General features: G+C 46.2%; 1 protein-coding gene across 1 annotated transcript; it reads right to left on the reverse strand.

The window, feature by feature from the left end:
- Positions 1–233: 233 nt before the first annotated feature.
- Positions 234–27,036, reverse strand: LOC117400979 (uncharacterized). Its single transcript, XM_059011380.1, has 4 exons — positions 26,728–27,036; positions 7,719–7,847; positions 809–4,843; positions 234–259 (listed from the first exon to the last, which is right to left on the reverse strand). Exons 2-4 carry the CDS (start codon positions 7,843–7,845, stop codon positions 234–236), a joined length of 4,188 nt encoding a protein of 1,395 aa, XP_058867363.1. The 5' UTR covers positions 7,846–7,847; positions 26,728–27,036.
- Between the last annotated feature and the right edge of the window lie 333 nt (positions 27,037–27,369).

Here is a 27,369-nt window from a genome sequence, read left to right on the forward strand (position 1 = left end):
TTGTTGGACTTTTTGATGGGCACAAATATTGGTTTTTTAAAGTTAGATACATGTATATATATTTACAATTCATGTCAATATTTTTCAAGTTTTATTTTTTTGAAAATTTAGTGTGACCAATTATTTTATCCCTGCTTTTACCCCCAATTTGTAATGTCCAAAAATGTTTTCCCTTACCGCAGCAATTCCCCACACAGCTCAGCAGAACTGAAAGTTCACCGGACGCGCTCCAATCAGACGACCAAGCCAGCTTCCTCTTCTACACCCAGGAACTCACGAGCAGATCAGCGAGCTACCAGCCTCTGGAGGACAAAGGCCAGCCCTGCAGGTGTCCGCTCTGAGCTCATTAGGTGCCTGGCCATCTAGGCTTGCTGTGGTGTGATGAGGAGAAACAGTCCCTGCCAATTTTGCCTCCCTAACCCATGGGAGAGCCAGAGCCAACGCGATGCTCCCTTCAGAATACAATCTACCATTCAATAATGTTAACACTGGCTGGTATCAGTCTCATATACTGAATACCAGACACCCTACAAAAGCCAACAACTTAACCTTTAAACACAAAGTATTAAAGAAACTCATTGGTAATAAAAGCATGTAGTTTAAACTTAAAATAACAAAATAGCACAATGAAAGAACTAGGAAGAAACAAGTTGTTTTCAAACCATTGCAGTGCTACACAGTGACATCCAAGGTCACCATTATGATGCACTTTGTGCTTTCATAAGAAGTGTCTATGTTTGATTGAATTAACTATGGTCTGACCAGCCCCTGCCCCTGCCCCTGCCCCTGCCCCTGCCCCTGCCCCTGCCCCTTCCTCTTCCTCTTCCATGTTCTGTACCTTGATAATTGCTCCCACCACAAGGGCTATCCTCCCCACCTCTGTGTATATTGTAAGCCCCGCGAGGACTATCCATCCCTCCTCTCTGCATACTGTAAGCCCCACGAGGACTATCCCTCCCTCCTCTCTGCATATTGTAAGCCCCGCGAGGACTATCCCTCCCTCCTCTGTGCATATTGTAAGCCCCGCGAGGACTATCCCTCCCTCCTCTCTGCATATTGTAACCCCCACGAGGATTACCCCTCTCACTGTGGGTGACCTGGTTCATCTCTGAATGTGCCGGTTGTGACTGAGAACTCAATGCATGGCCAACAGCTGAACACAACCAGTCTTTAATTGTACCAAATACTCCTTTTCCTTTTTGTTTCTGTGGAACTGAATACTGCTGCCACTCTTCTGGTAGGACCTCTCCTCTGAAAACCTTTTCCATTATCTCTGCCCGCTTTCTGACTTCCATCAATACATGGATGCGATTCTGAAAGCCAGGCTTGGCTTCCTGTTTCTCTGACTCGATCATTAGGTCAATGTAATTTGGAGTGGAGAGTGGATTTGGCCTCAGAGCGATTTCTTTCAGTCTTCCAAGGCATCGGTGTGATTCACCAATAAGACCGTACACTATCTCCTGAACTGCAGCAAACTCATTTTCAAGCTTTTGAAATATATTTTCTGTAGTCATTACTTCTCCATGTGCAGCCTCAAATCGTTCTTTCAGCTCACTGTATGTTTTCTTTTCCTTTGTGATGACATAGCTCCATTTGTACTTTTGGTTAAAGTGAACATTCCAGATACATTTGCCAGGACAAATTTTGCAGTAGCCTGTCTTATCCATAGCGGAGCATTTATCCTTGTCTTTGTCATTTGCATAGATACAATGATCATGACACGTGAAGTGACAGTTTTGGCAGTTGGTTATATAGCCACTTGTATTTTCCACCTGGACTGGTTTTGTTATTTCAATTTCATACTCAAAGTCCTTATTGGCCTCCATTTCTGCTTGATGTTGTTCCAAAGCAAGCTTAGTCTTTTTTATTTCATCGAGTGTTGTCAGACCAGCATTGATTTGGGGTTGCAAACCCTCCACAACCACTTCCAGCTGCTTTCGCTCTTGAAGAACTTCTTGTGTTAGAACTAAGCTCTTAGTTTCCATCTTCACCAGGGAATTGAAGAATTTAGAAAAGCTAGCTGAGCCCATCTTCCAGAACATTTTGTCAAAGTCATTGCTCTGAAAATCTTCACTAGCTGACTTACTGGGTCCTGTATTGTCAACGAATAGAGCTGAGTTGTTAAATTTGAAGTAAATCGGGTCTCCTGCTGTATCTCTTGAACAAGGTATACAGGATACTTTGATTGCCTCAAGAACCGGTGGCTTCTGTCCATCTGCAAAGGTGACCAGCATGACAATGTTGTCGGCAATATCTTTCCCAAATATGGAAAGAACGGAGTCAAACACATATTTCTGTGTGTGGGTTAGGCGAGCAAGCGAGGACTGAGTTACGAAGCAGACGGCATCAATCTGGTCAATACCTCCAGGTTGAGAAAAAAAGTCACGGACCAACTCAGTGATTCTTTGGTCGTGTTTTATTCCTCTTGTGTCTCCGAATCCTGGAGTATCTACAATAGTAAGGGAATATGGAACCTGAAATCCATTCATATGATTAATTTTGTATGCAGTGATCGCTGCTGTCTGACTTTCAGCCTGGGATTTCTGCTTCCCTTCGTCAATTAACACAAATCGAAAGTTATCCTCCCATTCTACTCCCAGGATGTAGTTGATCATCCCGTTGATGAGTGTAGTTTTACCTGCCCCAGTGGCTCCAATTAGCATAATCGTCTTGTTATGTTTTTGGCTTGCTTTTCCAAATGTATGTCTTCTGCAGTATCCATCCTTGTCTAGCTTCTCTTCCCACAGACTCATATTGAACAAGGAAAGTTTTGTGTTTGAATTCACTTTACTTTTTCTGCTCATTTTATTACGAACATGTTCAGCAAGTCTTCTTGGCTTCCTGTCAGTTAAGCCTCCCCTTTGAGACGTGTCATATCTCTCTTTCCTGTGTTTGGGATCTCTTTCATACTGTGAGGTATGAACACTACCTTGGTACTGGTTAGTTTCTGATCTCGCTCCCATGCCTTTGTTCTGTTTATTCCTGTTGGTGTTTTGCGATGTGTCTATATTTTCCGTAGAGTATGGACCTTGTCCAGTCCTATCTCTAACCACAGCACACTCTTTCTTGCTTGGTGGATCTGGTTCTGTGGAGCCTGTTACACTATCAGACTGGCTTGTGGGATGTGTGGTCACATTGGCACTTATCTCACTAGATGCACTGACTCCTGCTTTACATACTGCTGAATATCTGAATTGGTACTGTGTGTTGGGAAGTAACCCGTTCACAGTAAATGGTTCAGCTTTGTCTGGGGTTTCTACCAATGCCCAGATTTCTTTTTCCACATCTCTATACTCTACCTTGTACTTTTCTACTTCAGCAACACCGTGACATGGTGGCATTAACTTCAGTGTAACACTGTTGTGTGTATTGTTAAGAATCTGTGGAGGGTCAGGCTTTGATAGAGGTTCAAAGTTTGTGTTCTCCAAATAACCTTCGTCATACAGGTAAATTGATGCTCCTTCATAATCTGTATCTTCTTTGGAAGCTACAATGAATTTAATGTGCTCTGAAGCCGCGTTGGCTTTTGAGAATTCCAAGAAAAGCCTGGCGTAGCTCCGCATCCTTTTGGAAACTGCTGGCAATTTGAACCACTGCTGTCCTACTTGCTTTTCATAATCATAGGGAGCGACTACCTGCCCTGGTAGGTTCTCATTGTTTTGGGACTGCAGGTAGTTTGACAGGTCTGACAGATAGGTTTCTTCATTTTGCAATGAGGTAAACATGAAGCATACAACGTGTTCTGCAACTGGATCTAAAACCTCTTCAATTAGCTTCTTTTCTGATGACATCATTTTCAGATTGTTTAGCATTCTGACGTAAGATTGTACGACTGCCATCTCTTTATCTTTGTCATCCAGCCATGCCTTCAGTGCACTCTTGCTGAATGGTGACTGTTCTCTGGTTTTCAGGATGTCCACAATCACGTCTTCTGTCTCTTCACCTCTACGGATCAATGGAATCATTCTTGATAAATGTTTCTGGAAACACAATTTGTACTCTAAGCAGAACTCTTTGAATTGCTGCAACTTTTTATTAAACACAGAGAACTTCAGTGTAACTTCATCTTTCATCATGTCAGTGCACAGCATTTCAAATTCATCCAGCTCTTCCAGAACAGCCTGTAAAGAATCAACTAGATCTCCACGTATTTCATGAACAAGCTGGGCAGCCCTGGAGTCTATATCGTTCAAGGGGTGAAGCCACACTTTCACTGGCACAGCATTCTCTCCATTTTCACCCAGTAAGTTTGGTAGAGTGGAATATATGTCAATGGCTTCTTGAAAGGTCACAGGATTCTTTGGAAGTGGAAAATCTCCATGAAAGGTGCAGTTGATTTCAGAAATATTTAATGTTTCTTCCTCTTTTAGGTCACCGTTCCCTTTATCTATTAGTTTGTTTTTGATCAGTAACTTCAGTTTTCTGCGGATGTCGTCCTTGTTCTCAGAAGGAAGGACTTTGCAATCAAACACAAGAAACACCTGCGCTCCATGCAGCACTGCAGTAACGACATGTGTTGCTGTGCCTTTGTCAAATACTTCTGGGTAGGAGATACTGTGCTGCCCCATGTTAGCCATGTTCAGTTCCTCAAATTGAACTGATGTTCTATGTAACAGAGTAACTCTGACACATTCTCTAGATTTGCTTTTATAAGTCAAGTATTCTGCTGACCCTTTTAAATCAACAAGCCCACTTAAAACGCTTGCCTTCAATGGCAGTGCAATGCTCAAAGCTGCAGCTTTGTCCTCAGGGGAGTCTGCTGTGATCAGCTGGGTATCAGTACCAGGCTGAGGCTGAAGGTCAGCATTGTTCTTCAAGGCTTCTGAATCCCATAGTGTGGTCCCTGCAAAATATGTACATGCAAGTTTAACAAATGTAAACACTCCAGCGGGTAGACACAAACCTTCCAGAGAATGCCAGGTCTACCTTGTGGTTTGGTTGCAAAGGGTTTTGTTAATGAACAAGTCCAACTACAACTGTAAGCACTATAATCCCTTAATCTGTATTTTCAGAGTAATTTTTTAAGAGGTATTTCTCTGCAAGTATTAAATAAATAAATAAACTAATATGTTGATTTAAAAAAAAGAAAAGCTGCCTTTTCTTTACCTTTACAATTGAGTACCAATCATGGCAATTAACTTCTGCATGGAGTGATTTAACAGCTGATTTGAAGATCATTTTTGCCAAGGGCGTTGACATTTTTATGGCCGTACCGATGCCGTAAACTGACAATGAAAATATTCAGTGAAACTAGCAAAAGCAGCTGATTCGTCACGTACACGTGACCCTCCCTTAGACCTAACTCAAGAGCATCCGCTGTGGAAACTGGGAGGTGTACTTCTTAGAGTTTAACCAGAGATCACATCATGCCCAGAGAAATATTAAATTATTTTACATCACAAAGTTTAAAGAAAGATAAGACAAATATGGCTTAAAAAATATAAATGGTTTTAGTTTAGCCTGGAACGAAGAATTGCAATGCATTAGTAAGACCTCATCTAGAATATTGTGTTCAGTTCTGGTCACCTCGTTACAAAAAGGATATTGCTGCTCTAGAAAGAGTGCAAAGAACAGCGACCAGAATTATCCTGGGTTTAAAAGGTATGTTATTATTATTAATTATTTATTGTTGTATGCAGACAGGCTAAAGAATTGAATCTATTCAGTCTTGAACAAAGAAGACTACGCGGTGATCTGATTCAAGCATTCAAAATGCTAAAAGGTATTGACAATGTCGACCCAGGGGACTTTTTCAACCTGAAAAAATAAACAAGGACCAGGGGTCACAAATGGAGATTAGATAAAGGGGCATTCAGAACAGAAAATAGGAGGCACTTTTTTACAGAGAAAATTGTGAGGGTCTGGAACCAACTCCCCAGTAATGTTGGGAGGGAGAACCCTGATGGACAAGCCTCTACTATAGGACACGCCCTCTGAGAGAGGGAGAACCATGATGGACAAGCCTCTACTATAGGACACGCCCTCTGAGAGAGGGAGAACCCTGATGGACAAGCCTCTACTATAGAACACACCCTCTGAGAGAGGGAGAACCCTGATGGACAAGCCTCTACTATAGGACATGCCCTCTGAGAGAGAGAGAACCCTGATGGACACGCCTCTACTATAGGACACGCCCTCTGAGAGGGAGAACCCTGATGGACAAGCCTTACTATAGGACACACCCTCTGAGAGAGGGAGAACCCTGATGGACAAGCCTCTGCTATAGGACACACCCTCTGAGAGAGGGAGAACCCTGATGGACAAGCCTATACTATAGGACACACCCTCTGAGAGAGGGAGAACCCTGATGGACAAGCCTATACTATAGGACAAGCCCTCTGTTTCAACCAAGCCTCTACCAGGGCTAAAATATCTAGATTTGATTCTTAAATAAAATATTTAATTAGGACAGATTTACTACTGTAGCTAAAGACCTTGTATTGAGTAATGCCAAGTGTAGCGGAATCAGTTCAGAGCTATTTCAATGACCACAAGACGTAGAAGTAGCAATTTTAATTAAATTCTCAGGACAAGAACCTCGGCAAGAGGCTGACCAGTGATAACAGGGTACTGTCATTACCTCAACAGTCATTCATTTGTGAAGTTCGGTAATTTAAATTAAGGTCATGAAGTAACTGTCCTCTCATTTTATTTAGTCAAGAATCTTTAAGATAGGTCTCAATGTTTAAGATAGGTCTCAATATTTAAGATAGGTCTGTCTCAGTATTTAAGATAGGTCGCAGTATTTAAGATAGGTCTCAATCTTTAAGATAGGTCTCAATATGTTTTGTCTATTTAACTGAACCCCTCTTATTGGGGTCTAAACCATCTTTCTTAAAAAAATACAGGTCTCTCCCAAAAGCTATCCCAGTTATCAATAAAACACGGTTTCTCCGAAGTACACCAATCTGCTAACAATTCATGTAAGGAGAACAGTCTACTGAAAGCTTCTCAACCCTGACCAATAACAGGTAGAGGTCCCAAAACAAGGATCTCCCTGCCTAGTACTTTTAATTTATAACAAAGGGATTTACAATTACTCTTGAGAGTCTCAGACTCTCTGTACCTGATATCATTAGTATCTATATGGACACTCACAGTGCTAATATCATTAGTACCTATATGGACACTCACAGTGGACACCTGTTTATGTTATTCAATTATATTGTCCACTTGAGAAGCAATATCAAGCACTCTAGCACCTGGAAAACATCTAATGTATATTTCCTGAGTGTTCCAAAGTCCTAACATGCTTTACAATCGATTCATTGACTAAGTACATCGTCACAGACGACACTCTGAGAACGAGGTTCACCTGCAGTGACAACAAAGGGACATCCCATTTCCAAGTAACTTTCTTCATATTGGGTGCTGTCTTTTTCCACACATCACAATCTAATTCATTATGTACTGAACAAGGGTACAATGAACTGTCACTCATCCTCGTCAATCATTCTCACTAAATATGTTGGTTTCCCTATATTGATATACAAACACAATTGTTTTACAAAACAAAACTAACAGTGGTACACCAAATGCTGTGCATTTTCTTTATCCTAAAAATGTGCTTCTGCAACGGTCTGATACGACATTCAATGTGACACCAGCCTTGCCTGTCAGCATATTTATGTACAATGTCAACATTCACACACACACACACACACACACACACACACACACACATACACACACATCACCTGTCAGGCAGCAATGGTTACCTGGAATAATGGCGTCAGGGCGACAGTCGTAAAGCACTCCCAGCTGGAAAGATCTTCCAAGAGTTGGCAGCTCTAGACAAGTATTTTGTTTGGCTGCCATTTTGCAGCTTTTAGGGATGTGCCACATATCTGAAAAACACAGAGTGATATTTCATGAAAGCTTATTAGAAAAGAAGTTCAAGAGGTAGCAGAGAAAGGTACGGAAATGCAACAGACCAAGGCCCAGACCAAATCAGTCCAAACAAAAAGAATGGAGGGAGCATTGGGGATGAGCGACCACTACATCATCACATTGGGGATGAGCGACCACTACATCATCACATTGGGGATGAGCGACCACTACATCATCACATTGGGGATGAGCGACCACTACATCATCACATTGGGGATGAGCGACCACTACATCATCACATTGGGGATGAGCGACCACTACATGATCACATTGGGGATGAGCGACCACTACATCATCACATTGGGGATGAGCGACCACTACATGATCACATTGGGGATGAGCGACCACTACATGATCACATTGGGGATGAGCGACCACTACATCATCACATTGGGGATGAGCGATCACTACATGATCACATTGGGGATGAGCGACCACTACATCATCACATTGGGGATGAGCGACCACTACATCATCACATTGGGGATGAGCGACCACTACATGATCACATTGGGGATGAGCGACCACTACATGATCACATTGGGGATGAGCGACCACTACATCATCACATTGGGGATGAGCGATCACTACATGATCACATTGGGGATGAGCGATCACTACATGATCACATTGGGGATGAGCGACCACTACATCATCACATTGGGGATGAGCAATCACTACATGATCACATTGGGGATGAGCGATCACTACATGATCACATTGGAGATGAGCGACCACTACATCATCACATTGGAGATGAGAGACCACTACATGATCACATTGGAACAGTAAAAGAGCAACATTAAACACCTACACCGTCATCGCCCCAGAAGGGAACCGATGTGGCAACCGCGGATTGGAGGAGAAAGCGCTTTGTGATGCTGGTCCACTATGAAAGGTGCTATATAAAATAAAGATTGATTGATTGATTGATTGATTGATTGATATTGCCTGGGATTATTATTTACTGTTGCAACGACCACGGATTACAAATAAAGATCTGTTAGAACTTTGTTGTCTGTCTTCTGTTACGTATCACATCACCTCTACACCTGCGCACTGCAAACCACTTTGCCACAATGATCTTCTTTAAGTTTGTCACATAAATACAATATTGTAGCTTCTGCATTTCTTTGCAGCACTTGCTCTTCTGTAAGGCCCAAACCCGTGAGGTTTGCCTTCGGTGTCATCTGTGATTCCTTAGTGGGGGGCAGCTACATTATCCCTTTCATTCTCTAAAATCACAGCAATCTCTAACAGCACACTGGGCTTCATCACCATAGTAGTCAGAGTCACTCAAAAACAAATGCACACTTTTCACATTAATTATCATGCTCTGCTCTGTTTGGGGTGTATTTACATAACATGAAGCATGATGTCCTTTTCTACCCTGCATGTCGTGTGCTCGCAGTAATACAGTCATACAGCATCGGTGGTAATAAAAGCTTTTTACTATTTAGTTATATTTCTTTTTATTCATATTTTGGAAAAAAAAAATCCATTTGTATTATTAAAATGCCACCTCCAAGTCATCAGAGGGTGAAATGGGATTCTTGTAAAAAAAAAGAAAATGAGACTAGTCCAGCTTGCTCATCACACAAATCAGAGAACAATGATATCAGATAACCCTTTTTATTATTACTAAAGCAAGAGAGATCTGTGGAGTGCAGCAGAAGAATCTGCCTTTGCTATGGAAATAGGGCAGCAGTGTGGAGTAGTGGTTAGGGCTCTGGACTCTTGACTGGAGGGTTGTGGGTTCAATCCCCAGTGGGAGACACTGCTGTTGTACCCTTGAGCAAGGTACTTTACCTAGATTGCTCCAATAAAAAAACCCAACTGTATAAATGGGTAATTGTATGTAAAAATAATGTGATATTTGTATAATGTGAAATAATGTATAATGTGATATCTTGTAACAATTGTAAGTCGCCCTGGATAAGGGCGTCTGCTAAGAAATAAATAATAATAAATAATATGGAAGCGTATTAGCGCCACAGAGAAAAAAATAAACATTGCGTTATTTTGCAATAAACATTGCGTTACTTCGCAATAACGTTGGGTCATTATCATTATGTTACAATAGTCTCAGTAGGAGTGTCTCTATCATGGATGCGCGCTGGACAGATAGGACCGTGAAAATATGCGTCCTTGGAGGATGTGGTGATGTGTGAACATCTCGAACCTCCTCTCCCTCAAGAACCCGTTGAGGTGTCTCAGGTCTAGGATGGGGCAAAGGCCGCCATCCTTTTTTGGCACCAAAAAATATCTCAAGTAGAACCCCTCTCTTTGAGAGGTGTGTTCTACGAGACGGATGGCTTGTTTTTGAAGCAGTGTTTCTACCTCTTGTCTGAGAGCCAAGCCTGGAGAGGGTCGTTCACGGATGTGACCGTGATCCCCTGAAAGTGAGGAGGTCCCAAGTGGAATTGCAGTGCGTAGCCGGTGTGTACAGTGGCGAGCTCCCAGGAGTCTGAGGTGAAATTGCGCCAGTATTGCAGCTGGTGTTGTGCAAACGGGTGGGTCTGAGTTCGCAAGCCTGCCAGTCTTCTGCCCAGGGCTTGCCTTTGGAAACCCGAAATCTGTAACAAACTGCCCGAGACCGTGCGTAGCTCCAAAGCTAGTGGTTCGGGGAGGGTTACAGAGCACAGCATGCCATCCAGGTAGGCCGTCAAGAGGCCTCCTGTGTTTGCAAGGCGCGTCACCTGCGCTTCAGCCGCGTAAGCCTTTTTCAGGTGTGCTTTCGTGATCCTGATTGGCCATTAGGGCAGACAGGATCCTTGCACAGACTTCCTACTGGGGGGCTCGCACTAGGGCCGCTATGGTGGAGTCCACCGGAGGGAACTGTGCCAGCCCTACCGCCTCTGCACCTTCCATGGAGGCAAGTGCAGCCGCGCTCTGGAACACGCTGGGTGCTGAGGCCGGGTGCTGCCAGGAGGATTTGACCTCCTCCAGAAAGTCTGGGAACACCGGAAAAGGCTAGGGGGGTCAAAGCCTGTGCTGTTCAGAGACTGCCTTCCAGGGAACCTGGAGGAGGTTGGTGGCTCGTTCCATAAGCGCCCAAACCGAGCTCGAGGGCACTGGAATCTCAGGCTCTGAGGCAAGCTCAGAGCTGGGGACCATTAATTGGGTCAGGTTTGGATCTTGAGTCTCTCCCCGTAGGAAGGACTCCTCATCCCAGGAAGCCGCTATAGAAAACGTGTCCTGTTCCTCCTCGCTCATCACCACGTCCTGCTCTGAAACATCTGGAGCGACCACCTGGCAAAGCCGGAGTCTGCTCTGGGGCAGGTGCTGGTGGTTGAGCTGGGGCAGGTGCAGGGGGGGAGCCTGCTGCCTGCTTAAATGCTCAATTATTTGGGCCATCTGGCCCTTTAACTCGGCAATGTCCCTCGCCTGAATCGCATTCCTCGCTCTTTTTGTAACCCTTGAGGGAGATCTGGAGCGGTTGCGGGACGAACGGGCTGGAGCCTGCGTGCAAGATATACTCTGCGCTGGGCTCGAGGGCAGGCGGAAGGGAGAGACCTGGGATCCCGAGGACGAAGACGGCTCTCCCAGGCTAACCGCAAGGGTCTCGTCTGTGAACTGCGCCATTCTGTTCTGCAAGGTCTTTTCCTTGGATCTAGCACAAATAGTGCAGAACATCCTATCTGCCAAAGCAGCAGAGGTGTGCTCTATGCCCAGGCACTTGACACATGAAGTGTGTTTGTCCTGGGGGGAAAGATTCCGGCTGTAGGACGTGCACGGGTGAAGCTCTGGAACATCGATGGAGCCAAAGCACCGATGCGTCGTGACTATAAGCACAAAGGCACCGAAAACCTCAAGGGGCTCGAGTGCACTGGTGCAATATGTGATTTTGGACCGAGGGCGTCGATGCACCAAGGCATCGGGGTATTGGGGTGGAGGATGCTGAAAAACACTGAGGACACCACTGTAGGGAGCTGTTGGAGCGTCGCAGGTGTCGAGCGCCAAGGCGACGAGTCCTAGAGGCACAGAGGGTGTCGAAACACAGAGGTACCGAGACTATGGAGCATCAGGGTCCCAAGGGTCTCGAGGTTACTGGCTATGGGGCGTCGGGGCACTGATGCGCAGAGCTTAAAAGCCTTGAAGGCATTGAAGCGCCAAGGCGTACAGTCCTCAAGGCACCGAGGGTGTCGAAGCACCGAGGTACCGAGGCTCTGGGGCAGCGTGGCACCGAAGGCGCCGCTGCACAGGTTTGAAAAGGCACCGAGGATGCCGAAGCACCGAGGCTATGGAGCACCGAGGCACGAAGCCACCGATGTCACCGAGGGCGTCGAGGCACCGAAGCACAGAGGACCCGAGGGTACTGCGGGCATCGAGAGTTCTCAAGTCAACAGCGGGGCCGAACAGAGCTGGCCTTGCTGGAGGATCGTGTTCTCCCTTCTTTTTTTACTGCTGTAAAAAGCAGAGGAAAATTATAGAAAAACACATGCAGCAAGCTGCAAGGTTAGTAAAGCAGACTGCAATCGCCTCGCAATGTAGGCTTGTGATAGAATGGCGCAAGGGATGAGGCCCAGAGACAGACTGCAGTTCAAACAAGACTTTTATTAAATAAAAAAACACAAAATAAACAGGCACGAGGGCCAAACAAAAGGTTTTTAAAACACAAACAATAAACACAAAGTAAAAACTTACAGAAATAAGGCTTCCAGGCTGAGATTTGCCTTCACTGGATAGCAAAATTAACAAAAAACAGCACACAAAGAAAAACACACTTGCTTCCTCAACTACCTCTCCCTGCTGAGGGGCTGAGGCCTCCTTTTATGTCAGGTGGCTGGGTGCTAATTGATTACTCATGATTCCCACCTGACACAATAAACCTGGGCAGGGAGGAGAGTTTAACCCCATCCCTGCCAATATTTACAAGGGCAGAGCCCTGCTCTGCCACAAGGCTGTTGAAGATATACAGTATATATATAATTTTTAAACGAAACGCAGTTGCTTAGCGTTAAGCTCAGCCTTTAGCTGCCAAGTTTCTGATTCTGGGGAAGTGGCAAGCCTACTTCCAGTAATAAAATTGCAAGGGAACTACAGAAAAACTTGAGAGAAATCTCTTAAAAGAGTCAATCATACAACTGGAAGAGGTTAGTTTTTATACTCACCTTACCTACCTGTTCGTGAAAGGCAAAAGAGACTGAAGTCTCCGTGCTGTGACTATTTATTAACTTGGGAGGAGGGACCGAGGACGTCACTGCACGGAGGGGCCTATCGGCAGCTTTGATATAAAATGCTCAGTAAATATCTGACAAGCAGACATATCCCAAAAGTATTGTTTTGGCGGTCATCTTCGAATTGAAAGGGAAACGGCAATTAATGGTTAAATAATACTTTGTTTAGTATTTGCCTTTTTTGTGTTTGAATTGAAAGTGGTCAAAGTTCAAGTATATTTTCCTCTAGAGGAATTATGGCTTTTTTTCCGATGCGCGCTGGACAGATAGGACCGTGAAAATATGCGTCCTTCAGGTCCACAGACTGGAGGATGTGGTGATGTGTGAACATCTCGAACCTCCTCTCCCTCAAGAACCCGTTGAGGTGTCTCAGGTCTAGGATGGGGCAAAGGCCGCCATCCTTTTTTGGCACCAAAAAATATCTCAAGTAGAACCCCTCTCTTTGAGAGGTGTGTTCTACGAGACGGATGGCTTGTTTTTGAAGCAGTGTTTCTACCTCTTGTCTGAGAGCCAAGCCTGGAGAGGGTCGTTCACGGATGTGACCGTGATCCCCTGAAAGTGAGGAGGTCCCAAGTGGAATTGCAGTGCGTAGCCGGTGTGTACAGTGGCGAGCTCCCAGGAGTCTGAGGTGAAATTGCGCCAGTATTGCAGCTGGTGTTGTGCAAACGGGTGGGTCTGAGTTCGCAAGCCTGCCAGTCTTCTGCCCAGGGCTTGCCTTTGGAAACCCGAAATCTGTAACAAACTGCCCGAGACCGTGCGTAGCTCCAAAGCTAGTGGTTCGGGGAGGGTTACAGAGCACAGCATGCCATCCAGGTAGGCCGTCAAGAGGCCTCCTGTGTTTGCAAGGCGCGTCACCTGCGCTTCAGCCGCGTAAGCCTTTTTCAGGTGTGCTTTCGTGATCCTGATTGGCCATTAGGGCAGACAGGATCCTTGCACAGACTTCCTACTGGGGGGCTCGCACTAGGGCCGCTATGGTGGAGTCCACCGGAGGGAACTGTGCCAGCCCTACCGCCTCTGCACCTTCCATGGAGGCAAGTGCAGCCGCGCTCTGGAACACGCTGGGTGCTGAGGCCGGGTGCTGCCAGGAGGATTTGACCTCCTCCAGAAAGTCTGGGAACACCGGAAAAGGCTAGGGGGGTCAAAGCCTGTGCTGTTCAGAGACTGCCTTCCAGGGAACCTGGAGGAGGTTGGTGGCTCGTTCCATAAGCGCCCAAACCGAGCTCGAGGGCACTGGAATCTCAGGCTCTGAGGCAAGCTCAGAGCTGGGGACCATTAATTGGGTCAGGTTTGGATCTTGAGTCTCTCCCCGTAGGAAGGACTCCTCATCCCAGGAAGCCGCTATAGAAAACGTGTCCTGTTCCTCCTCGCTCATCACCACGTCCTGCTCTGAAACATCTGGAGCGACCACCTGGCAAAGCCGGAGTCTGCTCTGGGGCAGGTGCTGGTGGTTGAGCTGGGGCAGGTGCAGGGGGGGAGCCTGCTGCCTGCTTAAATGCTCAATTATTTGGGCCATCTGGCCCTTTAACTCGGCAATGTCCCTCGCCTGAATCGCATTCCTCGCTCTTTTTGTAACCCTTGAGGGAGATCTGGAGCGGTTGCGGGACGAACGGGCTGGAGCCTGCGTGCAAGATATACTCTGCGCTGGGCTCGAGGGCAGGCGGAAGGGAGAGACCTGGGATCCCGAGGACGAAGACGGCTCTCCCAGGCTAACCGCAAGGGTCTCGTCTGTGAACTGCGCCATTCTGTTCTGCAAGGTCTTTTCCTTGGATCTAGCACAAATAGTGCAGAACATCCTATCTGCCAAAGCAGCAGAGGTGTGCTCTATGCCCAGGCACTTGACACATGAAGTGTGTTTGTCCTGGGGGGAAAGATTCCGGCTGTAGGACGTGCACGGGTGAAGCTCTGGAACATCGATGGAGCCAAAGCACCGATGCGTCGTGACTATAAGCACAAAGGCACCGAAAACCTCAAGGGGCTCGAGTGCACTGGTGCAATATGTGATTTTGGACCGAGGGCGTCGATGCACCAAGGCATCGGGGTATTGGGGTGGAGGATGCTGAAAAACACTGAGGACACCACTGTAGGGAGCTGTTGGAGCGTCGCAGGTGTCGAGCGCCAAGGCGACGAGTCCTAGAGGCACAGAGGGTGTCGAAACACAGAGGTACCGAGACTATGGAGCATCAGGGTCCCAAGGGTCTCGAGGTTACTGGCTATGGGGCGTCGGGGCACTGATGCGCAGAGCTTAAAAGCCTTGAAGGCATTGAAGCGCCAAGGCGTACAGTCCTCAAGGCACCGAGGGTGTCGAAGCACCGAGGTACCGAGGCTCTGGGGCAGCGTGGCACCGAAGGCGCCGCTGCACAGGTTTGAAAAGGCACCGAGGATGCCGAAGCACCGAGGCTATGGAGCACCGAGGCACGAAGCCACCGATGTCACCGAGGGCGTCGAGGCACCGAAGCACAGAGGACCCGAGGGTACTGCGGGCATCGAGAGTTCTCAAGTCAACAGCGGGGCCGAACAGAGCTGGCCTTGCTGGAGGATCGTGTTCTCCCTTCTTTTTTTACTGCTGTAAAAAGCAGAGGAAAATGATAGAAAAACACATGCAGCAAGCTGCAAGGTTAGTAAAGCAGACTGCAATCGCCTCGCAATGTAGGCTTGTGATAGAATGGCGCAAGGGATGAGGCCCAGAGACAGACTGCAGTTCAAACAAGACTTTTATTAAATAAAAAAACACAAAATAAACAGGCACGAGGGCCAAACAAAAGGTTTTTAAAACACAAACAATAAACACAAAGTAAAAACTTACAGAAATAAGGCTTCCAGGCTGAGATTTGCCTTCACTGGATAGCAAAATTAACAAAAAACAGCACACAAAGAAAAACACACTTGCTTCCTCAACTACCTCTCCCTGCTGAGGGGCTGAGGCCTCCTTTTATGTCAGGTGGCTGGGTGCTAATTGATTACTCATGATTCCCACCTGACACAATAAACCTGGGCAGGGAGGAGAGTTTAACCCCATCCCTGCCAATATTTACAAGGGCAGAGCCCTGCTCTGCCACAAGGCTGTTGAAGATATACAGTATATATATAATTTTTAAACGAAACGCAGTTGCTTAGCGTTAAGCTCAGCCTTTAGCTGCCAAGTTTCTGATTCTGGGGAAGTGGCAAGCCTACTTCCAGTAATAAAATTGCAAGGGAACTACAGAAAAACTTGAGAGAAATCTCTTAAAAGAGTCAATCATACAACTGGAAGAGGTTAGTTTTTATACTCACCTTACCTACCTGTTCGTGAAAGGCAAAAGAGACTGAAGTCTCCGTGCTGTGACTATTTATTAACTTGGGAGGAGGGACCGAGGACGTCACTGCACGGAGGGGCCTATCGGCAGCTTTGATATAAAATGCTCAGTAAATATCTGACAAGCAGACATATCCCAAAAGTATTGTTTTGGCGGTCATCTTCGAATTGAAAGGGAAACGGCAATTAATGGTTAAATAATACTTTGTTTAGTATTTGCCTTTTTTGTGTTTGAATTGAAAGTGGTCAAAGTTCAAGTATATTTTCCTCTAGAGGAATTATGGCTTTTTTTCCGATGCGCGCTGGACAGATAGGACCGTGAAAATATGCGTCCTTCAGGTCCACAGACTGGAGGATGTGGTGATGTGTGAACATCTCGAACCTCCTCTCCCTCAAGAACCCGTTGAGGTGTCTCAGGTCTAGGATGGGGCAAAGGCCGCCATCCTTTTTTGGCACCAAAAAATATCTCAAGTAGAACCCCTCTCTTTGAGAGGTGTGTTCTACGAGACGGATGGCTTGTTTTTGAAGCAGTGTTTCTACCTCTTGTCTGAGAGCCAAGCCTGGAGAGGGTCGTTCACGGATGTGACCGTGATCCCCTGAAAGTGAGGAGGTCCCAAGTGGAATTGCAGTGCGTAGCCGGTGTGTACAGTGGCGAGCTCCCAGGAGTCTGAGGTGAAATTGCGCCAGTATTGCAGCTGGTGTTGTGCAAACGGGTGGGTCTGAGTTCGCAAGCCTGCCAGTCTTCTGCCCAGGGCTTGCCTTTGGAAACCCGAAATCTGTAACAAACTGCCCGAGACCGTGCGTAGCTCCAAAGCTAGTGGTTCGGGGAGGGTTACAGAGCACAGCATGCCATCCAGGTAGGCCGTCAAGAGGCCTCCTGTGTTTGCAAGGCGCGTCACCTGCGCTTCAGCCGCGTAAGCCTTTTTCAGGTGTGCTTTCGTGATCCTGATTGGCCATTAGGGCAGACAGGATCCTTGCACAGACTTCCTACTGGGGGGCTCGCACTAGGGCCGCTATGGTGGAGTCCACCGGAGGGAACTGTGCCAGCCCTACCGCCTCTGCACCTTCCATGGAGGCAAGTGCAGCCGCGCTCTGGAACACGCTGGGTGCTGAGGCCGGGTGCTGCCAGGAGGATTTGACCTCCTCCAGAAAGTCTGGGAACACCGGAAAAGGCTAGGGGGGTCAAAGCCTGTGCTGTTCAGAGACTGCCTTCCAGGGAACCTGGAGGAGGTTGGTGGCTCGTTCCATAAGCGCCCAAACCGAGCTCGAGGGCACTGGAATCTCAGGCTCTGAGGCAAGCTCAGAGCTGGGGACCATTAATTGGGTCAGGTTTGGATCTTGAGTCTCTCCCCGTAGGAAGGACTCCTCATCCCAGGAAGCCGCTATAGAAAACGTGTCCTGTTCCTCCTCGCTCATCACCACGTCCTGCTCTGAAACATCTGGAGCGACCACCTGGCAAAGCCGGAGTCTGCTCTGGGGCAGGTGCTGGTGGTTGAGCTGGGGCAGGTGCAGGGGGGGAGCCTGCTGCCTGCTTAAATGCTCAATTATTTGGGCCATCTGGCCCTTTAACTCGGCAATGTCCCTCGCCTGAATCGCATTCCTCGCTCTTTTTGTAACCCTTGAGGGAGATCTGGAGCGGTTGCGGGACGAACGGGCTGGAGCCTGCGTGCAAGATATACTCTGCGCTGGGCTCGAGGGCAGGCGGAAGGGAGAGACCTGGGATCCCGAGGACGAAGACGGCTCTCCCAGGCTAACCGCAAGGGTCTCGTCTGTGAACTGCGCCATTCTGTTCTGCAAGGTCTTTTCCTTGGATCTAGCACAAATAGTGCAGAACATCCTATCTGCCAAAGCAGCAGAGGTGTGCTCTATGCCCAGGCACTTGACACATGAAGTGTGTTTGTCCTGGGGGGAAAGATTCCGGCTGTAGGACGTGCACGGGTGAAGCTCTGGAACATCGATGGAGCCAAAGCACCGATGCGTCGTGACTATAAGCACAAAGGCACCGAAAACCTCAAGGGGCTCGAGTGCACTGGTGCAATATGTGATTTTGGACCGAGGGCGTCGATGCACCAAGGCATCGGGGTATTGGGGTGGAGGATGCTGAAAAACACTGAGGACACCACTGTAGGGAGCTGTTGGAGCGTCGCAGGTGTCGAGCGCCAAGGCGACGAGTCCTAGAGGCACAGAGGGTGTCGAAACACAGAGGTACCGAGACTATGGAGCATCAGGGTCCCAAGGGTCTCGAGGTTACTGGCTATGGGGCGTCGGGGCACTGATGCGCAGAGCTTAAAAGCCTTGAAGGCATTGAAGCGCCAAGGCGTACAGTCCTCAAGGCACCGAGGGTGTCGAAGCACCGAGGTACCGAGGCTCTGGGGCAGCGTGGCACCGAAGGCGCCGCTGCACAGGTTTGAAAAGGCACCGAGGATGCCGAAGCACCGAGGCTATGGAGCACCGAGGCACGAAGCCACCGATGTCACCGAGGGCGTCGAGGCACCGAAGCACAGAGGACCCGAGGGTACTGCGGGCATCGAGAGTTCTCAAGTCAACAGCGGGGCCGAACAGAGCTGGCCTTGCTGGAGGATCGTGTTCTCCCTTCTTTTTTTACTGCTGTAAAAAGCAGAGGAAAATGATAGAAAAACACATGCAGCAAGCTGCAAGGTTAGTAAAGCAGACTGCAATCGCCTCGCAATGTAGGCTTGTGATAGAATGGCGCAAGGGATGAGGCCCAGAGACAGACTGCAGTTCAAACAAGACTTTTATTAAATAAAAAAACACAAAATAAACAGGCACGAGGGCCAAACAAAAGGTTTTTAAAACACAAACAATAAACACAAAGTAAAAACTTACAGAAATAAGGCTTCCAGGCTGAGATTTGCCTTCACTGGATAGCAAAATTAACAAAAAACAGCACACAAAGAAAAACACACTTGCTTCCTCAACTACCTCTCCCTGCTGAGGGGCTGAGGCCTCCTTTTATGTCAGGTGGCTGGGTGCTAATTGATTACTCATGATTCCCACCTGACACAATAAACCTGGGCAGGGAGGAGAGTTTAACCCCATCCCTGCCAATATTTACAAGGGCAGAGCCCTGCTCTGCCACAAGGCTGTTGAAGATATACAGTATATATATAATTTTTAAACGAAACGCAGTTGCTTAGCGTTAAGCTCAGCCTTTAGCTGCCAAGTTTCTGATTCTGGGGAAGTGGCAAGCCTACTTCCAGTAATAAAATTGCAAGGGAACTACAGAAAAACTTGAGAGAAATCTCTTAAAAGAGTCAATCATACAACTGGAAGAGGTTAGTTTTTATACTCACCTTACCTACCTGTTCGTGAAAGGCAAAAGAGACTGAAGTCTCCGTGCTGTGACTATTTATTAACTTGGGAGGAGGGACCGAGGACGTCACTGCACGGAGGGGCCTATCGGCAGCTTTGATATAAAATGCTCAGTAAATATCTGACAAGCAGACATATCCCAAAAGTATTGTTTTGGCGGTCATCTTCGAATTGAAAGGGAAACGGCAATTAATGGTTAAATAATACTTTGTTTAGTATTTGCCTTTTTTGTGTTTGAATTGAAAGTGGTCAAAGTTCAAGTATATTTTCCTCTAGAGGAATTATGGCTTTTTTTCCGATGCGCGCTGGACAGATAGGACCGTGAAAATATGCGTCCTTCAGGTCCACAGACTGGAGGATGTGGTGATGTGTGAACATCTCGAACCTCCTCTCCCTCAAGAACCCGTTGAGGTGTCTCAGGTCTAGGATGGGGCAAAGGCCGCCATCCTTTTTTGGCACCAAAAAATATCTCAAGTAGAACCCCTCTCTTTGAGAGGTGTGTTCTACGAGACGGATGGCTTGTTTTTGAAGCAGTGTTTCTACCTCTTGTCTGAGAGCCAAGCCTGGAGAGGGTCGTTCACGGATGTGACCGTGATCCCCTGAAAGTGAGGAGGTCCCAAGTGGAATTGCAGTGCGTAGCCGGTGTGTACAGTGGCGAGCTCCCAGGAGTCTGAGGTGAAATTGCGCCAGTATTGCAGCTGGTGTTGTGCAAACGGGTGGGTCTGAGTTCGCAAGCCTGCCAGTCTTCTGCCCAGGGCTTGCCTTTGGAAACCCGAAATCTGTAACAAACTGCCCGAGACCGTGCGTAGCTCCAAAGCTAGTGGTTCGGGGAGGGTTACAGAGCACAGCATGCCATCCAGGTAGGCCGTCAAGAGGCCTCCTGTGTTTGCAAGGCGCGTCACCTGCGCTTCAGCCGCGTAAGCCTTTTTCAGGTGTGCTTTCGTGATCCTGATTGGCCATTAGGGCAGACAGGATCCTTGCACAGACTTCCTACTGGGGGGCTCGCACTAGGGCCGCTATGGTGGAGTCCACCGGAGGGAACTGTGCCAGCCCTACCGCCTCTGCACCTTCCATGGAGGCAAGTGCAGCCGCGCTCTGGAACACGCTGGGTGCTGAGGCCGGGTGCTGCCAGGAGGATTTGACCTCCTCCAGAAAGTCTGGGAACACCGGAAAAGGCTAGGGGGGTCAAAGCCTGTGCTGTTCAGAGACTGCCTTCCAGGGAACCTGGAGGAGGTTGGTGGCTCGTTCCATAAGCGCCCAAACCGAGCTCGAGGGCACTGGAATCTCAGGCTCTGAGGCAAGCTCAGAGCTGGGGACCATTAATTGGGTCAGGTTTGGATCTTGAGTCTCTCCCCGTAGGAAGGACTCCTCATCCCAGGAAGCCGCTATAGAAAACGTGTCCTGTTCCTCCTCGCTCATCACCACGTCCTGCTCTGAAACATCTGGAGCGACCACCTGGCAAAGCCGGAGTCTGCTCTGGGGCAGGTGCTGGTGGTTGAGCTGGGGCAGGTGCAGGGGGGGAGCCTGCTGCCTGCTTAAATGCTCAATTATTTGGGCCATCTGGCCCTTTAACTCGGCAATGTCCCTCGCCTGAATCGCATTCCTCGCTCTTTTTGTAACCCTTGAGGGAGATCTGGAGCGGTTGCGGGACGAACGGGCTGGAGCCTGCGTGCAAGATATACTCTGCGCTGGGCTCGAGGGCAGGCGGAAGGGAGAGACCTGGGATCCCGAGGACGAAGACGGCTCTCCCAGGCTAACCGCAAGGGTCTCGTCTGTGAACTGCGCCATTCTGTTCTGCAAGGTCTTTTCCTTGGATCTAGCACAAATAGTGCAGAACATCCTATCTGCCAAAGCAGCAGAGGTGTGCTCTATGCCCAGGCACTTGACACATGAAGTGTGTTTGTCCTGGGGGGAAAGATTCCGGCTGTAGGACGTGCACGGGTGAAGCTCTGGAACATCGATGGAGCCAAAGCACCGATGCGTCGTGACTATAAGCACAAAGGCACCGAAAACCTCAAGGGGCTCGAGTGCACTGGTGCAATATGTGATTTTGGACCGAGGGCGTCGATGCACCAAGGCATCGGGGTATTGGGGTGGAGGATGCTGAAAAACACTGAGGACACCACTGTAGGGAGCTGTTGGAGCGTCGCAGGTGTCGAGCGCCAAGGCGACGAGTCCTAGAGGCACAGAGGGTGTCGAAACACAGAGGTACCGAGACTATGGAGCATCAGGGTCCCAAGGGTCTCGAGGTTACTGGCTATGGGGCGTCGGGGCACTGATGCGCAGAGCTTAAAAGCCTTGAAGGCATTGAAGCGCCAAGGCGTACAGTCCTCAAGGCACCGAGGGTGTCGAAGCACCGAGGTACCGAGGCTCTGGGGCAGCGTGGCACCGAAGGCGCCGCTGCACAGGTTTGAAAAGGCACCGAGGATGCCGAAGCACCGAGGCTATGGAGCACCGAGGCACGAAGCCACCGATGTCACCGAGGGCGTCGAGGCACCGAAGCACAGAGGACCCGAGGGTACTGCGGGCATCGAGAGTTCTCAAGTCAACAGCGGGGCCGAACAGAGCTGGCCTTGCTGGAGGATCGTGTTCTCCCTTCTTTTTTTACTGCTGTAAAAAGCAGAGGAAAATGATAGAAAAACACATGCAGCAAGCTGCAAGGTTAGTAAAGCAGACTGCAATCGCCTCGCAATGTAGGCTTGTGATAGAATGGCGCAAGGGATGAGGCCCAGAGACAGACTGCAGTTCAAACAAGACTTTTATTAAATAAAAAAACACAAAATAAACAGGCACGAGGGCCAAACAAAAGGTTTTTAAAACACAAACAATAAACACAAAGTAAAAACTTACAGAAATAAGGCTTCCAGGCTGAGATTTGCCTTCACTGGATAGCAAAATTAACAAAAAACAGCACACAAAGAAAAACACACTTGCTTCCTCAACTACCTCTCCCTGCTGAGGGGCTGAGGCCTCCTTTTATGTCAGGTGGCTGGGTGCTAATTGATTACTCATGATTCCCACCTGACACAATAAACCTGGGCAGGGAGGAGAGTTTAACCCCATCCCTGCCAATATTTACAAGGGCAGAGCCCTGCTCTGCCACAAGGCTGTTGAAGATATACAGTATATATATAATTTTTAAACGAAACGCAGTTGCTTAGCATTAAGCTCAGCCTTTAGCTGCCAAGTTTCTGATTCTGGGGAAGTGGCAAGCCTACTTCCAGTAATAAAATTGCAAGGGAACTACAGAAAAACTTGAGAGAAATCTCTTAAAAGAGTCAATCATACAACTGGAAGAGGTTAGTTTTTATACTCACCTTACCTACCTGTTCGTGAAAGGCAAAAGAGACTGAAGTCTCCGTGCTGTGACTATTTATTAACTTGGGAGGAGGGACCGAGGACGTCACTGCACGGAGGGGCCTATCGGCAGCTTTGATATAAAATGCTCAGTAAATATCTGACAAGCAGACATATCCCAAAAGTATTGTTTTGGCGGTCATCTTCGAATTGAAAGGGAAACGGCAATTAATGGTTAAATAATACTTTGTTTAGTATTTGCCTTTTTTGTGTTTGAATTGAAAGTGGTCAAAGTTCAAGTATATTTTCCTCTAGAGGAATTATGGCTTTTTTTCCGAATGGCTCAGGATGCAAATTTGAAGGGAATAATACTTTACAAATGTATCAAATAAATGCTGTAAAAATTGATTTGCAATATTAGTATAAAAATATATAATTGATTGGACTATTCCATTGGTCATGTTAAGCTTTGTATGTAAGATGAACTAAACCACACATACCAGGATATAAAGTTAACATGCAAAACAGTACACAGTGTAAATAATGGTAGAAGTGTACTGAACAGGACTTGCTACAGTTTATCCCACGTAGCATATTGTGTGTGTGTGTGCGTGTGTGTGTGTGTGTGTGTGCGCGTGCGTGTGCGTGCGTGTGTTTTATTTTAACGCCCGCTCCTCCTGTCAGTCTTCTATCTTCAAAATGTTGTTTTTTAATTATAATGATGTATATAATTTTGGTCGTGAGCAAGAATTGGTGTATTTATACAGCATGCAAATAAGGTGGTTTAATTTATGGAGACCGAGTACAGAACTCGTTAATTCCTGTTGAACTTTTACAATGTCACAAAAAATACATGTTTCAAGAATGACAGAATGCCAGCATTGTGCTCAACTTTAAGTTGGAATTGTAACTGTAGGAAATTGTACCCAGGATTTAATTTTGAACAGAACAAGATATGCTTACCTCAGTATTGCAATTTGTGTTTTGAACTATGAAAACTGCCACTGAATAAATGCTGGATTTCAGATAAGACGAGCTGTTGTTGAATGCGGTTCTGAAATGAATGGGCTTGCAAGGCTTTTATTTTAATTTGAGATTGTGTAAATTGATATACGTAGCTTGTGTAACTGTGGGTATTTATTAAGGACCCCGATGCATTGTTAATCAATGAAATAGGTTTTATTTAACCCCAAATAAATTCTACCGTCCCATGGAACAACAGTTCAAGCTTGTTTGCCATCTTGTGTGTCTGTCTCCAGTCTAGACCACAACAGCAAAGCAGGAAGTAACATCCTGTCAAATAATGCTATAAGTAAGCAACTTTACTTTTTAGACTAAGTCCCCCTAGCAAAAGCAACAAGGCTTTAGATTCTCTAAATTATACAAATAAAACACAATAAATGTGGTTCATCTGTTGCCATAAACACGCGTTGCTGCTATACCATGTTCAGCTTTATATTTCTGCTTACACTAGGATAAACAATTGATAAGTCTATTATTTTTTATTACAGGTTTGTAGTTGTCATTATTTTGTTTTTTAATGCAGCCATTGCTTTGTGAAAGACAGGTACTGTGGAGCTGGTCTCCAGTCTGCAGTTCTACACTCTGGATCACTCCTCAGCTCGGCTCACACATAACTTAACAAGAGAATCAATGGGTAAAGTGCGCAGGTGCATTTTCACTTATGAAAAAAGTAACCACACATGCGTGAAGAAAAGCCCAAATATTTCTGTAATTACTTGATTGAAAACCAATTTTCTTGGTGACGGATTCGCAGGAGCACGTTTCGGAGGACGGGTGTTTCCCCGAGTCGCCAGGGGGTTGCAGCGGTGAACCGGGATAAAAATAATAATTGGGCATTCCAAAACCGGGGTAAAAACCATTGGTGAAGACTACATTTAAAAAATAAAAAAAGAGTAAAAATACCTTGTCGTCGGTCTTTCAAAACACAATGACACAGATATGTCAAATAAATCCACAGGTTAAGACCACACCGGAACTGTGTTGATAGACAATAATCCTAACGTTTCGCTTGGTGTGCCGCCAGCTTCTACAGAGGAACACTGAAGCTTTTAACAAATCACATACGAGTACAGCACGAGTACTTTACGCATAGCTAATTCACATATCAATCCCCACCATTCATTTGCATGACGTCGGGTGAAAAGCCCGGTTTACTCGAGTAAAATAAACTGAGCGAATGGAAACCCCAAAAAGCATTTTACACAAGACATTTTTCTTGCGTAAATGTCTCGAGTTAAAAAAAAAAACTTGCATGGAAACCCCATGTTAGTCATGTAGTAGTGTAGTAGTATTATTGTTGCAAACTTTAAATAACCAGTAACTATAAATATATAACCTGCTTCAATAGTTGACGTAGTTATTAAATTGGATTCATTTATCCATAGAAATACTTCATACGAACTCAACAGATTGTGAAACACTTATTTTTTAATCACGTTAACATAACCGCACTGCTATAGTTTTGGACGGACCTAGTGTGCGGAAGGTTTGTAGTTTATGCCCCAAAGATTTTTGACATTCTGCTTCTCTGCTCTGTTGTTAATAACAGTATCCTTCCTGTTAATATTTAGGATGTAGCAACCTGTGTGTGTGGAACTGCTTTATTTGTATTGATTGTATTATCTTTATAGAGCTAATTATTTCTGTTCTATGTGATCTCTCACCTCTACCTAACCTAATCTAAGAGTTAGATGTAATCGATACTTCAATTATTAACCTATTTTTAACAGCAAACTAATTTTTCAGGTTCAGAAGCTTTAACCACAATGATATTCAACTCTGACAGTTCTATAGTGCTTGAGGGCATTTCTTACTAATAATTTTGAAATGCCTGATTAAAACACAACACGAACGCTACTGCATATTGTAGGGTTACCATATGGCTCCAGATTAACCGGACGCTTTGAGACAGACCGGGATTTCAAAATTCCCCCTAAATTGAAAGTAATTCACGTATAAATGAGCTCCACCTTTGCTGAGATTAATCCAGCTGTGGTGGAATTGCTTGGGCGCAGCAAACAATTCACACTGATCAGCTGCTTCTGATCAGATCTTAATGAACGAATTGCTAATTTATCGATAGAGCAACGAGATGATGATGCGATTGAATTTTAACAAACAGAAAAAAATAGCGACTGGCTGCAATTCATTCTTAGTATAATACAATTATTTGACGCGCAAGCGGGTATTTAACCACCATTCTTAATTGTAGCTAAGGATGGTTCATTTACACCTTCATTTATTTCAATTTAGGGGCAAGTTTGAAATCCCGTTCTGTCTCACAGCGTCCGGTTAATCTGGAGCCACATGGTAACCCAAAAGGTACTTAAAGCAAGTAAGAACTTCTTCACACAGTGGTGAGGGTATGGAATGGGTACTTAGCCATGCTGAATCACTGGGATCCTTTAAGACCTGACGAGTTTTTAGATCAATAAATACTAGAATCTGGATGAGCATTGATGCCGGGCCAAATGGCATCCTGTAGATCGACAGCGTGACCCACATCAAACAAAATGAAAAAATGACTCATTATGAAGCAATACTTTGTATGGAGTCTTTGTACTTATAAAGTGACTAAAATCAGACTGACATTTAAAAAAAATGCAAGAAACGAATACTTATAGAAATTGATTTGCTACCATTTCAAAGATTTTAGAAAAAAATCAATTATCGTGGAGTGAGAGATTGAAAATGAAAATTAGCATTACATACCTGTGGAAACGTGGATTCTGATTCTGTTTATCGCTGTGCTAAAATCTCCTCGGCGTGTCTCTGGTAAGTGTAAAAGTCAGAGAGAATTTTTCTGTTTCATTCTCCTGCAGCTGTAAGTTTCGTTTCTAATATTCTGAGTCACTGCTGCTATGAGAAACTCCTCCCAGTTATCTTGCCATGTAAATCACTAGTTAAAGAGGAGCAAAGATTAATAACAAAACACACAAAACCCACAAGTAACAAAAGCAATGCAAAGCTGAACCTTTGATCTCACAGAGTTCAATAAAAAGGTTTCAGAATGGGCTCTTGTAATAGTACTAAGCAGAAGTTATGTTAGAGAGATAGCATTGGGGTTCATGGACTCTGACACGTATTCATGTAGAAATGGGCAGGCTTTACACTGCTGCAAAGTAACATGAAACAAATGGTTCAGCGCTTTGGTTTCAGGGCCCCCAGCTGTAGGGATTTGGCAGAAACAGACAAGGAATGAACCTTGTGTCTGGCAAATGTGAGAATGCTGCTGGGCTGCACTGTAGCTCACAGGAAGCACTTTGAAGAATGTCACTGTCAATCGAGCTGAATTAAGTGTTTGCTGTCATGGGTCAGAATCAGGTCAGATTCATTTTTTTAATGAAATTTGTA

Source organism: Acipenser ruthenus, chromosome 42 (assembly GCF_902713425.1).
Source record: "Acipenser ruthenus chromosome 42, fAciRut3.2 maternal haplotype, whole genome shotgun sequence".
Lineage (NCBI taxonomy): Eukaryota > Metazoa > Chordata > Actinopteri > Acipenseriformes > Acipenseridae > Acipenser > Acipenser ruthenus.

What these genes read in the sequence shown, in the direction of transcription:
- LOC117400979 (XM_059011380.1), bottom strand. Translation starts at nt 7,845, where the DNA reads ATGTGGCACATCCCTAAAAGCTGCAAAATGGCAGCCAAACAAAATACT. An exon ending in CCCTGACGCCATTATTCCAG is followed by an intron (nt 4,844 to 7,718) that starts GTAACCATTGCT and finishes CATATTTTGCAG; the next exon opens with GGACCACACTATGGGATTCA. An exon ending in TGGAAGAGGAAGAGGAAGGG is followed by an intron (nt 260 to 808) that starts GCAGGGGCAGGG and finishes TCCTGGGTGTAG; the next exon opens with AAGAGGAAGCTGGCTTGGTC.